Here is a 13,846-nt window from a genome sequence, read left to right as displayed (position 1 = left end):
CACTAAACAAACAAGTGTCGGTTCTCACGCTTCTTCTTTGAATGATAATACGCGGATCGTGATTGGTTTGCTTGCCATGGCACGAACGGTTCTCGAAATATGGTACCCAAAATTTGATTGGCTAAAAGTGGGAAAGGAATGTAGTTCGAATCTGAGCAGCCCCTGCGGGCGCGGAGTGTTGTGAGACTCCGACTGCTGGGGGCTGCTAAGGAGACTACGTGGTGGCACAATCAAATGCCCAAATCAAATTAGAAACAGCATTTATAAAAAACAAAACTACATTGGTGCTATATGCAAGGGTAATAATTTTAGTAACGACGAGCCCCGGTGAGGGTAACTTTATTCTAAATGATTTGAAACGCCTCAGGAGATTTACGATTTAAGTATATGACTGCAGATCCACACATCACTAAATTACTAAGAAATATTCACATCACCAATTTACTACAGGCTTTTTCGTCTGAATAGACAAACCGCTGCTTGAACACAAATGCCATTATTTTATAAGCTCACTCAATCAACAAATCGCGGGAAGTGCCGCAAACAATCCCAAGCATTCTTCGTGCTCTCACAGACAAATTTCTCGAATATTCGGCGCCTGGTCTGTCTAAAAAATTGATAAATACTACAAATGATGTCTGTAGTATTAAGCAGCTTCTATGACATCCAACGCCTTCGATAGAACTAGTAGATCTTCGCTTCAAAAAACGATACCAATGAGAAATAAACACATGCAATGACCGACTTTGGCAAAACATAAAACATTTGAACATCTAACCTGAGTATCAGGCGGAATTTTTCCGAAGAAAATGAAGAGAGGAAAATAGTTTTTTTTAATGTTATAGAGAACGATTTCTCTGACTCTGCTAACGCAAGGTCAAAGCACTTTTGGAGTCCGCCATTACTCTGAGAATGAGCAGTCGACAGGCTAGGGTACTATATATCGCTGAACCAATCAGCGCGTCCCATTCGAGTACCCTTTGTTTTGTTACCAATCAGAAGCCATGCCGGAATCCGGCATGAGAACATGCGATTTGAACAGTACTTGTATCAGGCCTTTGTCTTGTTTCTTGCCGGCGCGATAGAAACATAGGAGTGGCAAATTCAAACAAAAATGAACACAGAATTGACTGCGCCCATCTTGTCAAAGTACGACGAAAAAATAAAATGTTAAAATAAATATATAAAGCCTTTCTAAAAAAAAATAAGACTTTATTCGTTAGTGCAAAATAATTTGCTTTTTGTTGTTGCTATTTTGCTATTAAAAGCCTGAGCGCACGTGCGTTTGGCACCCAAAAAGTCACATGATCTCTTAGCGCAAGTCCCCTATTAGCCAGCGCCTTAAATATTATTGTCATATTTTGATGTGTTTTCATGTTTCTAGGAGGTCATGAATCTCGTCTCCTGTTAGCAAGTGAGGCTCGAGTGATGGCTCGTCAGGCCGCTGGAGAGGACGGTATGTTCCTTGATGGCTACATGGAGAATACCTCATCCATCCCATCTGCCCTCAGCCGATGGACAGAGGAAAGCCAAATCTTGGATCCAGACAGCGTTCATTACTGCGTAGCAGCACTAAAACCTGAACTCTTCCCTGTGTTCGAGAAACACCTCTCAGAAGAGATTGATAAGGAGAAGAAAGAAGAACAGAAGAAGAAGAAAGCAGCTGAAGCCAAGGCAGCTGCATCAAAGAAAGAAGAAGACGAAAAGAAAGCCGAGGCTTCCAAAGCTGGCAGCAGCCAGCAACCAGCTGAAGACATGCAAGTTGACCAAGCGGCATCAAGCTCATCTCAGGCTCAAGAGAGAACCCCAACTGACTCTCGAGAGAACATGAATTCTTCTTTGCCATCTACTGCTGCTTTAAGCTCCACAGAAGCTGCCACTCCTGATGTAGCAGAGTCTGCTCTCCAGACTTCAACTCCACGAGGTGACGACACCCAGGCCTCTACAGCAGAGGTGGCACAGAACATTGTGTCCTCGGCTGTCGCACAGGCCATTTCTAACACCAGCTCTTCCAGTTTTGAACCCGCTGGTGCAGAGGGAACATCAGCAGCTTCATTAGGCTCTCCTATGACACTTGGTAGCGAGGTGTCTCAAGGATCGTCAGAGATGTCCACCTCACCACAGCAAAGTATGACTACAAGTGAGCATGGCGACCAGGAGAATACTGATAGACAAGGTATTATTTATATTACCCCTTTGAATGGATAAACCAACGATTTTCTCTGACAAATGTTTTTCTATGCTTGTCGAGTATGGGGAATAATATATGTTTCTGTTCAAGTAGTTTTTAAAATTTGTGTCACAAGCAGCCTATTAGTTCCCCAATCTGATCACTTCTATCTTTTTAGATTTATTTAAGGAATTCTTAGATTCTAGCTCAATAAGAGAAGGGCTCATGGGCCCAATCCCATTCTTGGTCGATGACTATATTGTTTTAAACAGAACAACCAGCAACAGCTATCGACCAGGATGTCCAACCATCAAGCTCCACCTCCACTGAACCTCAACCAGGATCGAGCGGCGAGAACAACAGCTTGACCATCGATGGCATTCCTATCCCTGAGGGAGTAGACCCCTCATTCCTAGAAGCACTGCCTGAAGCGTTGAGGCGGGAGGTGTTATCTGAGCAGCTAGGCCTGCGGCCACCACCTTCTTCAGGGAGTGCAGCTACAAGTGCTGATGGAGGTGTAGTATCCCAAGACCCGCTCAATGTCAGTCCGGAGTTCTTGGCGGCACTCCCACCTGATGTACAGGAGGAGGTACGCATTATACCCCAAGCATAGTCACAAAAGTTTTACTTACCACAATTTTGTGATTACGGTAGTTAAGTCAAATTGTCTATTGAATACAATACGGAGAAACAAGCAGCAAAGCTCATCAGATTCAACATCAAAGAACTTGCTTAAACAGGACTAGCTATTGTTTGCCACGATTCTAATCCGTTCTGTATGACAAGCCTAGTATGCGGGTAATTTTATAAACTTTCTCAGAAACATTTTGATTACACCAAAATTCTCAACATTGATGTTTTCTTTAAATTACAATGTATTGTTTGCAGAGGTGTAGATGGTGTTTTAGCCCGTCCAAAAATACATTTTCCTTCTCAGCTACGTGCCTTGTTACAAACGAATTTTCTGGCGTTAGTTTTTACATGGTGTTCAGTATATAGTTAAAGGATAGGATTCGTTTTTATAACATCATTTAATCTTTTCCAGGTTCTACAGCAACAGCGGCTTGAAGAAGAGCGCCGCCGTGCTCAGCAATCCCAACCTGACACTCCTGTCGACCCAGGAGCTTTCCTACGCAACTTACCGCCCTCTCTGCGCCAGTCCATTCTTGCTGACATTGATGACTCTCAACTTAATGTCCTTCCTACAGAGCTAGCAAGCGAGGCACAGACCTTGCGGCGGGAGACAGAAGTAAGAAGACAGAGGATGATTCAGGACAGGTTTGCGTTTGGAGGAGATACTGCCTCTGCCATATCTGCACTCCTGCGACACTCTGGTCTGTCCAGGCGTTCAGGAGGTGGAGGACTTCACTTCACAAGGCTTTTCCCATCAGGGACGAACTCTAGAGGATTCAGCAACAGTCCGGCTATGCTCAAAGCCAATCAGAAATATGGCGGCAAGCAGTTGCTTGACCACGAAGCACTTGCTTGCCTTGTGGTGCTACTCTTTATTGATGAACCAAGACTCAACATCGGGCGACTGCAGAAGGTGTTTCGTAATTTGTGTTACCATGAGGACACTCGTCGCTGGCTTATCAACACTTTGATCCTCGTGCTAAAAAGGACCGATAGTATACGGATTGATAATGCCCGGGCTCTACCCGCAGCCACGCAAGGTGAGTCCAGCTCGGCTATGACAACAGGTAACACAGCACAAGATTATTTGTCACGCGGCGATGGTACATGTCGACTTGAGGAATATTTAAGTGGAAAGGGAGAAAGTAGTACAGATATAAAAAAGGCTCACATTCCGTCATGGTTGAAAGTACGTCTGGACTCATCGTTAGGTACTCGGACCAATGTATTTAGTATTCAAAGACAAGGCAAAGTTGGTTTGGAGCAAAGTGCTATGATAACTGTGCATCCCCATGCCTCAGCGTTTGTGTGCCGCCATGCGCTTGACTCCTTGTTGTTCCTTGCAAAGACTTTCTCTAGCAGCTTTATTCCATCAACATCAGCAGCCAAGGAGGAAGCGGACTCAAAATATAGCAAAGAGAAAACTAGTAAAGCGAATGGTAGTAAGTCAGACTTTTGGAGTATATTATTAAAGCTGGATTCAGTCGGCACAGGCCGAAAGGGAAAATCAACAGCAGTCTCACTTCCATCATCAACATTTGATGAAAAGAGGCCGTCTGACTTTTCATCCACACCTATTGGGGAGCTTCTAACTTTACTGGCGCACCCTGTGATCAAATCTAATGTGCAACTCACTGATAGACTGTTACGCCTTTTGTCCGTCGTTGCATCCTCACTGCCGGAAGCACCAGCGGCCAAGAAAACAGCACCTACAGATGGGTCTACTGCACCTTTAGCAGGGTCAGAGGGCAGTGCCGCCCCACAAGTGGTTGTACCAGAGCCAGCTCCTCCCGCTGTACCTCTTGTGGTGGAGCCACCATCATCTCAGGAGCAGGGTGTGCTGACATCCGTGCTCACCATCCCGATTTCTGAGACCGATTCTGTGGCATCTTCACTAGCAGTAGAGCGCAGCTCTGAACCTGGCGGCCACGAGGTGGAATCCATCGATAGCGGATCAGGAGACGAGGTGGGCTCACAGCCTCCTCATGGCGAACCGATGGTTGTTGATGTGGCAATCATAGAAGAGCCTTCTCAAGCACATGCTACCCAATCAGGTTCTTTACTCAGCACTCAAACAGTGGCCAGTAGTGCAGAAAAGGACGCGACTGAAAAAGAAAAGGTGCAGACGATAGTTTCTGACAACCATCTGCAATTAGCTGTGACTGTGCTAACGGGAGGATCGTGCTCTGAGGATGGACTAGAAGACGCCACCACTCTGCTCTTGCAAATCTCTCGCCTTAGCACCTCCACTCGCAACACAGTGCTTGCTCATCTGTTAGAAGGTGCACAGCGTCTTGGAGAGACCCTACGCCGAGTTATTTCTGTGCTACTTCTAGAACTTATAGAACAGAACAAAACTAGCACCCCAAAAACCCTAGAGAGCGACAAGGGCAAGAAACCTACCATTGTGCTCCCTGAACCCCCACGCAGACACCACCGCCCAGCACACAGCCTGTTTGGTGTTCAGGACGGTGCGCCTGCACACCCAGGGGGTAGGAGACAGGCAGGTGCCAGGCCTGTCGTATACGAGCTGCACCTCCCTTCCATGCCACTACTGACGTGTAAGAAGTCCAGCCAGGCTCTGTTATTAAGAGTGCTTAAGGTGATCCTGCAGTTGAGGGAGGCAGCCAAGAAGGCTGGCAAGCCCCAGAGTGCGCGGGACACTCGTGCACGTCTACAGAGAACCCAGAGAGGTGAGTACATACCCACTAACGTATTTACAATGTTTTGGTGACATTTTTGCATGCCTGCCGTCAGGCTGTATAAATGACATCATTTGAATGAGACACATTCCGCTTTATAATGGGAAACGGCTAGAACGATGCGGCCGAAATACAGATCTATTAAAATATACATTAGGGAACTCTGATAGTTTGAGTTACAGTGCAAAACATAAACCATTCACATCTTCAAAAAATCATGAAAGTTTACACGTCGTCATCTGGCGAATGAAATGTCAGACATAACGTAACGGTTTTGAATTTTTCATTGTTTTTGACCATCGCCATCTCCGCTGCTGTTGTCCTTAACTAGCTCCCTAGATATCGGAGGGTCACTGAATCTAACGTAGTAATTGTGTCTTCCTGCTCGTTATTGGTTCAGCAATATAATGTCTTTGGTTTGGAGCACTTCACAATACCTCGGGTTGGTTCACAAGACATGTCTTGTTTGCACCACATGTGCAGGTGGGTTGTGTGGGTAGCACAGTAGCTAGCTAACAGGGCGTGGGTCGGGCTATCATTTGTAATTTCAGCAATTCCTCACATTGAGGGTTCTCGTGGTCTTGGTGCTGTTGTTGCAGCATTAGAGGCAGAGGCGGAAGCTATTTTTGAAGTGTTCTCATTAATGCGAGGTCATCGCCACGACCGTGACCATGGAGATCGTGACCATGACGACCGTGACGTGGAACGTGCTGCCCCGCCCCAGGCTCTTGCGGCCGCTAGGGAAACAGTGGAGGCTGGTGTGACCCGTGCTGCGGAGGAGAACAAAGAGCAAGAGAGCAAAGAGTCCGAACCGCAAGGTATGATTTTATGTACTTGCGAGTTTCTCGTGTGATTGTGATGTTATCGTAGATGATCGACGAGAAGCTTGCAAATCATAATTTATTCATACACGCATATCTTGAAATGTTTTGCAAACATCGACTATCAAATATCATATGGCAGTTCTAAGACTTAAAGTTGCTTTCTGGGTTCTAATTTTAATCGTAATGATAACATATTGATGCCCGTGGTTCCCCTCGGTTGTACAACTGCCTTTTTTCAATTCGTGTATTTTAAAAAGATTTGGTGTTGAAGATTGTAATAATAGTATACCGAGCTCAACACATCTTCTCATTCCATTGATCTGTTACTAGCAGAACCTGATTGTAATGATATTATATCATTCCATTGATCTGTTACTAGCACAACCTGTTTGTAATGATATTATATCATTCCATTGATCTTTTACTAGCTGAACCTGATTGTAATGATATTATATCATTCCATTGATCTGTTACTAGCAGAACCTGTTTGTAATGATATTATATCATTCCATTGATCTGTTACTAGCAGAACCTGTTTGTAATGATATTATATCATTCCATTGATCTGTTACTAGCAGAACCTGATTGTAATGATATTATATCATTCCATTGATCTGTTACTAGCTGAACCTGATTGTAATGATATTATATCATTCCATTGATCTGTTACTAGCTGAACCTGATTGTAATGATATTATATCATTCCATTGATCTGTTACTAGCAGAACCTGATTGTAATGATATTATATCATTCCATTGATCTGTTACTAGCAGAACCTGATTGTAATGATATTATATTATTCCATTGATCTGTTACTAGCAGAACCTGATTGTAATGATATTATATCATTCCATTGATCTGTTACTAGCAGAACCTGATTGTAATGATATTATATCATTCCATTGATCTGTTACTAGCAGAACCTGATTGTAATGATATTATATCATTCCATTGATCTGTTACTAGCAGAACCTGATTGTAATGATATTATATCATTCCATTGATCTGTTACTAGCAGAACCTGATTGTAATGATAGTATATCATTCCATTGATCTGTTACTAGCAGAACCTGATTGTAATGATATTATATCATTCCATTGATCTGTTACTAGCACAACCTGTTTGTAATGATAGTATATCATTCCATTGATCTGTTACTAGCAGAACCTGATTGTAATGATATTATATCATTCCATTGATCTGTTACTAGCAGAACCTGATTGTAATGATATTATATCATTCCATTGATCTGTTACTAGCAGAACCTGTTTGTAATGATATTATAGCATTCCATTGATCTGTTACTAGCAGAACCTGATTGTAATGATAGTATATCATTCCATTGATCTGTTACTAGCACAACCTGTGGCAGTACTCCCGGTGCTGAGCGAACAGCTCGCCCTAGACGACCTGTGGGACATCCTAGGCGAGAGTCTGACAGAGCTCGCCAAGACTTCGGATAGTCACGCTGTCTTGTTACTTCAGCCTGCTGTAGAGGCATTCTTCCTGGTGCACGGGTCCGAGAGACAGGAGCAAGCAGCTGCCACCGCCAGCACGGCACAGCAGGACCAGCAAAGGGCGTCATTGCGCCTGTCCACCAGCTCTGACCTGTTCCCTGCCTCCCCGGGCCCTCTCTCCCCCGGGATGATGAGCCCAAACAGGCAGACCTCGACTACCTCCATCATGTCAGACCTACCCACAGATACACAGAAGTTCCTCAAGTTCGCAGGTAACGTTCGGGTTAGCGTACATTCCACAGATACGCAGAAGTTCCTCGAGTTTGCAGGTAACGTTAGGGTTAGCGTACACTCCAGATACGCAGAAGTTCCTCTAGTTCGCAGGTAACGTTATGGTTAGCGTACACCCCACAGATACGCAGAAGTTCCTCCAGTTCGCAGGTAACGTTAAAGTTAGCGTACACCCCACAGATACGCAGAAGTTCCTCGAGTTCGCAGGTAACGTTAGGGTTAGCGTACACTCCACAGATACGCAGAAGTTCCTCCAGTTCGCAGGTAACGTTAGGGTTCGCGTACACCCCACAGATACGCAGAAGTTCCTCGAGTTCGCAGGTAACGTTAGGGTTAGCGTACACATATATACTCCACAGACATGGAGATTTCCCTTTTATGAGTCTCTCAGTCTGACAACTAGACATCAGGTGGGTTTTAGTTATGTGTGTATCATGTGAATAACGTGATGTTACCCGGCAATGGTAAGAAAATAGTAAGTTGTTTACGATCTATAATTGTTATTTTTTTCCTGGGAATGTTGGCCATCTTGCAGGATTATAATCTATAGAAGAATGCCCCTTTCTCTAAAAAGATACTTTATGCAAACCGCCACAGCAAGCGCCCACGTTTCTCGTTCACCAAATACGCTGTATCTAGCGTCTTCTCTTTAGACCTTCCTCGTGCCCTGTCCATGGTAGTGCAGTGCTTTGTTCACCCCTTGACCTCCGAGTGTTTCCCTATCCACAGAGACACACCGCACAGTGTTAAACCAGATCCTGCGCCAGTCCACGGTGCATCTGTCTAACGGACCTTTCGCGGTGCTTGTGGACCACACGCGCGTCCTCGACTTTGACGTCAAGAGACGGTTTTTCCGCCAAGAGCTGGAGCAATCAGATGAAGGCATTCGCCGCGAAGATCTCACTATACCTATTAGGTAAAATTAATTTTTTTAGCTTTTTGTTGTAAGTGTAGTCTTATTGAATCGGTTAAAAATATATCGTGGACGTATTCGATTTGTGTTATGTGACGTTTAATTTTGTGTCCGTTCTTTTTATTTTACTTCGATTTGAATGCTGTCCAAGCTTTTAAAAGATAATACAATGCCCGGGGCTGTTTATAGTTACATATCGCCTAAAATGTGTTCTCCTAACAGGCGTGACCACGTGTTCGAGGACTCCTACCGCGAGCTTCACCGCCGCTCTGCCGAGGAATGGAAGGCGCGCCTGTACATCGTGTTCGAGGGCGAGGAAGGGCAGGACGCGGGGGGACTGTTACGCGAATGGTTCATCATCATGTCTCGTGAGATGTTCAACCCTAACTACGCCCTTTTCACCACGTCCCCTGGAGACCGCGTCACGTACCAGCCCAATGCCAGCTCCCATTGCAACTCCAACCATCTGAGTTACTTCAAGTTCGTGGGGCGCGTCGTGGCGAAGGCGGTCTATGATAACAAGCTGCTCGAGTGTTACTTCACGCGCTCCTTCTACAAGCACATCCTGGGCAAACCCGTGCACTTCACGGACCTCGAGTCGTTTGACTACAGCTTCTACCAGGGCCTGCAGTACTTGCTGGAGCACGACATTAGCGAGCTTGGCATGGACCTCACCTTTAGCACCGAGGTGAGTTTCGACTTCGTCCTAAAAAAAAGAATAACAATTTGAATATAGTTAATAAAGGAAATTTAAGTCTATTTCTGAAGTTTTGATCTTACATGGAAATGTGACGTTTCGACCGAAACCATCAGTCTTCATTACTTAGTAACAGATGTAAGATCAAAATTCCAGAAATTGACTTATATTTCCGTTATTAACTATCTGGATGTCTGACAACATTCATGTTCAATTTGAATATAGATTTACTTGCATTATCAAAGTCAGCATGGAACTTTCAGCCCGTTTTGTTTTAAATAATCTTTGATAACCAATTATAAGCAATAACTAACAATTAAAGTCTCTAAGCAAGACCTTTTTTAAAAAGAAAAAATGAAGTTATGTGAAAGAGGTTTATTTTCAACAAGTTTAAATATACTATTTGTTAAACACACCCTTAACACTGTCAGGCCGTGGCCAGGATTCTAAGGGTTCGTTTATCGATTTAGCGATATCTTAGGTACCTCCCCCAAACTCCAAGACAAAAGCTGAAATAAGGTGACACTTTGCAAAAGGTTGCACTTTACATTTTGTTCACCATTGCTCGCTTAGTGCTTGGAATTCTTGGCCTTATGTAATCTCGTTATGCTCACCAGGTCCGCGAATTCGGCCTCTCCGAGATTCGGGACCTTATCCCCAACGGTCGCAACATCCCTGTGACGGAGGAGAACAAGCGCGAGTACGTGAAGCTGGTGTGCCAGATGAAGATGACCGGAGCTATTCGCAAACAGATCGACTCGTTCCTCGAGGGCTTCTACGAGATCATCCCTAAGAGACTGATCTCCATCTTCAACGAGCAGGAGCTAGAACTGCTCATTTCGGGACTGCCGAACATCGACCTGGACGACCTCAAATCACACACAGAGTATCACAAGTACAACGAGAACTCGCTACAAGTACGTACCAATATAGCACACATACAGTACCACAAGTACAACGAGAACTCGCTACAAGTACGTACCAATATAGCACACATACAGTACCACAAGTACAACGAGAACTCGCTACAAGTACGTACCCATATAGAACACATACAGTACCACCAGAACAACGAGAACTCGCTACAAGTACGTACCAATATAGCACACATACAGTACCACAAGTACAACGAGAACTCGCTACAAGTACGTACCCATATAGAACACATACAGTACCACAAGTACAACGAGAACTCGCTACAAGTACGTACCAATATAGCACACATACAGTACCACAAGTACAACGAGAACTCGCTACAAGTACGTACCAATATAGCACACATACAGTACCACAAGTACAACGAGAACTCGCTACAAGTACGTACCAATATAGCACACATACAGTACCACAAGTACAACGAGAACTCGCTACAAGTACGTACCCATATAGAACACATACAGTACCACCAGTACAACGAGAACTCGCTACAAGTACGTACCAATATAGCACACATACAGTACCACAAGTACAACGAGAACTCGCTACAAGTACGTACCCATATAGAACACATACAGTACCACCAGTACAACGAGAACTCGCTACAAGTACGTACCAATATAGCACACATACAGAAGCACAAGTACAACGAGAACTCGCTACAAGTACGTACCAATATAGCACACATACAGTACCACAAGTACAACGAGAACTCGCTACAAGTACGTACCCTTATAGCACACACATACAGTACCACAAGTACAACGAGAACTCGCTACAAGTACGTACCCTTATAGCACACACATACAGTACCACAAGTACAACGAGAACTCGCTACAAGTACGTACCCTTATAGCACACATACAGTACCACAAGTACAACGAGAACTCGCTACAAGTACGTACCAATATAGCACACATACAGTACCACAAGTACAACGAGAACTCGCTACAAGTACGTACCCTTATAGCACACATACAGTACCACAAGTACAACGAGAACTCGCTACAAGTACGTACCAATATAGCACACATACAGTACCACAAGTACAACGAGAACTCGCTACAAGTACGTACCCATATAGAACACATACAGTACCACAAGTACAACGAGAACTCGCTACAAGTACGTACCCATATAGAACACATACAGTACCACAAGTACAACGAGAACTCGCTACAAGTACGTACCCTTATAGCACACACATACAGTACCACAAGTACAACGAGAACTCGGTTTGTCGTTAAGATAGAGTGGTTCTGGTGCGCGTTTAACATGTTTTCCCGTTTGTCGTTTAGATCCAGTGGTTCTGGCGCGCGTTGCGCTCCTTTGACCAGGCCGCACGAGCCAAATTCCTTCAGTTTGTCACGGGCACGTCAAAGGTTCCGCTACAAGGCTTCGCTGCTCTTGAAGGGATGAACGGCTTCCAGAAATTCCAAATCCACAGGGATGACCGCAACACAGACAGGCTTCCCTCGGCACACACGTGGTAAGTACCGCGATAACATGGTGTACCAGAACACCTGGTAAGTACAGCGATAACATGATGTACAAGAACACCTGGTAAGTACAGCGATAACATGATGTACAAGAACACCTGGTAAGTACAGCGATAACATGATGTACTAGAACACCTGGTAAGTACCGCGATAACATGATGTACCAGAACACCTGGTATATACCGCGATAACATGATGTACCAGTAGAACTTGCCCGCATGTGACACGTTACCCCTTTTTGATAACGTCTTGCATTGTCCAGTATGTACTACGCTTGATTGCGCCTTCTGATTTAGTCAGTCTGAGCTGCTCGTCTAAAGTATATTATGCTTGTGTCGCCTCGATTTCTCGTTGCCTTACGTGTAGTATGCTTGTGTCTTTTCAGTTTTAACCAGCTTGACCTCCCCGCGTACGAAACGTACGATAAGCTCCGTACGATGCTGAAAAAAGCGTGCGACGAGTGCCCGGAAGGCTTTGGACTTGCCTAGTGTTCTGACAACACCTCTACACTGGACCAGCTACTCATGCCATGGGCCCGTCCCACTCCCAAATGGATCTTGCGATGATTCCCTAAAGTATTGGCCCTGTCTTGATACAATATTACGAAAAGAACTGGCGATTTAGGACCTAAATTTGAAAACCGGGTAGAATGAGACAGTTGGTGGTGCACTCCCTGCTGCCTTGATGCCCATCTCGTATCATTATTGTATGGGTGTGTAACTGTTAGAATTCCGTTGCTATTCATCGGCTTGATTAGCTGCTTTATCAACACTGCTAGCCTCATGACAGGAAGCAAAGTCAATAGGGTGTTTCTCCTCATTATAATTGTGCCGTCTTGTAATGGGCCAAGCGTTCAATTTATTTGCCAGGCTGTGAATTGCTTATCAACCTAGTGCTGCTACCATTTTGATACTCCAGTACGCAAAGAAAGTAGAAGGTAATAGTTGAGCTTGAGGGTGTAATTAGCGTAAATCGTGCACAAGATTATTTGAAATAAAGTTAAACCAACGCCAAGTTAGATTCGTGATTCATGATTCGTGAAATATATCACACGCCATATCAGCAATACCTTATTTGAAGGAAAATGTTCCATCTCTGACATAAGACAGGCGAGCTGCTTGTTTTTGTTGCGGTATTGACCCGTTGAGCCCTCAACTGGCCGGTACCGGCCATGAGAAGCACCCACAAGCCAAATGGTCTTATGCATCCCAGCAAGAAGACACAACCACCCTTCCACCCAATATGAATAGCTCGGGTTCGATCGGGTCCTTAGACATCGAACAAGGAGCAGCAGAATCGGCCCTCAACTAAACTCCGAAAGTACCACACAAGACAAAAAGATTAGCAGACACAACTTAGCTCACAAATAAATATACCTTTATTCTGATCCTCCACGTCCATTTCCATGGCCTCGAGAAACAGTGCCCAGTCATAAAAAGCGACTATTTACTTGAGTCGGGGATAACTAACATTAAACATATAATCACACCTTATTTGATAATACTTTTCGTTTTATTATGGCTCCCGCAATAAGTAACCCAACGGGAAATACTGTTGAGGTAAGCTGTAAAGCAATAGTATTTATCAATGATATTCCGGCGCTAACCCAGACCTATTTCCACAGAGCTGTAGGAAGCCTAAAATATATATTTTTGGGGAGGGGGTGGGGCACGATATAGAAACATGGAAATATTGGTGGGCACGGCCACGCCCATACTAGGC

General features: G+C 44.5%; 1 protein-coding gene across 4 annotated transcripts in view; it reads left to right on the top strand.

Annotated features, from left to right (window-relative positions):
• Positions 1 to 13,138, top strand: part of LOC116620378 (E3 ubiquitin-protein ligase HUWE1) — a 50,290-nt gene extending 37,152 nt beyond the window's left edge. For 3 of the 4 annotated variants that reach the window (XM_048731908.1, XM_032386193.2, XM_032386191.2), the window contains 10 exons: positions 1,385 to 2,176; positions 2,443 to 2,759; positions 3,216 to 5,496; positions 6,057 to 6,323; positions 7,689 to 8,060; positions 8,809 to 8,995; positions 9,215 to 9,680; positions 10,307 to 10,606; positions 11,924 to 12,114; positions 12,510 to 13,138. In XM_048731908.1, coding sequence (XP_048587865.1) covers positions 1,385 to 2,176; positions 2,443 to 2,759; positions 3,216 to 5,496; positions 6,057 to 6,323; positions 7,689 to 8,060; positions 8,809 to 8,995; positions 9,215 to 9,680; positions 10,307 to 10,606; positions 11,924 to 12,114; positions 12,510 to 12,612 — 5,276 coding nt within the window. In that variant the 3' untranslated portion in view covers positions 12,613 to 13,138. The remainder of the gene's footprint in view (positions 1 to 1,384; positions 2,177 to 2,442; positions 2,760 to 3,215; positions 5,497 to 6,056; positions 6,324 to 7,688; positions 8,061 to 8,808; positions 8,996 to 9,214; positions 9,681 to 10,306; positions 10,607 to 11,923; positions 12,115 to 12,509) is intronic. The other variant, XM_032386194.2, reaches the window with a different exon arrangement.
• Positions 13,139 to 13,846: the final 708 nt, after the last annotated feature.

Source organism: Nematostella vectensis, chromosome 1, assembly GCF_932526225.1.
Source record: "Nematostella vectensis chromosome 1, jaNemVect1.1, whole genome shotgun sequence".
Lineage (NCBI taxonomy): Eukaryota > Metazoa > Cnidaria > Anthozoa > Actiniaria > Edwardsiidae > Nematostella > Nematostella vectensis.
The sequence above is the reverse complement of the archived record's forward strand: the minus strand, read 5'-3'. Positions and strand labels throughout refer to the sequence as shown.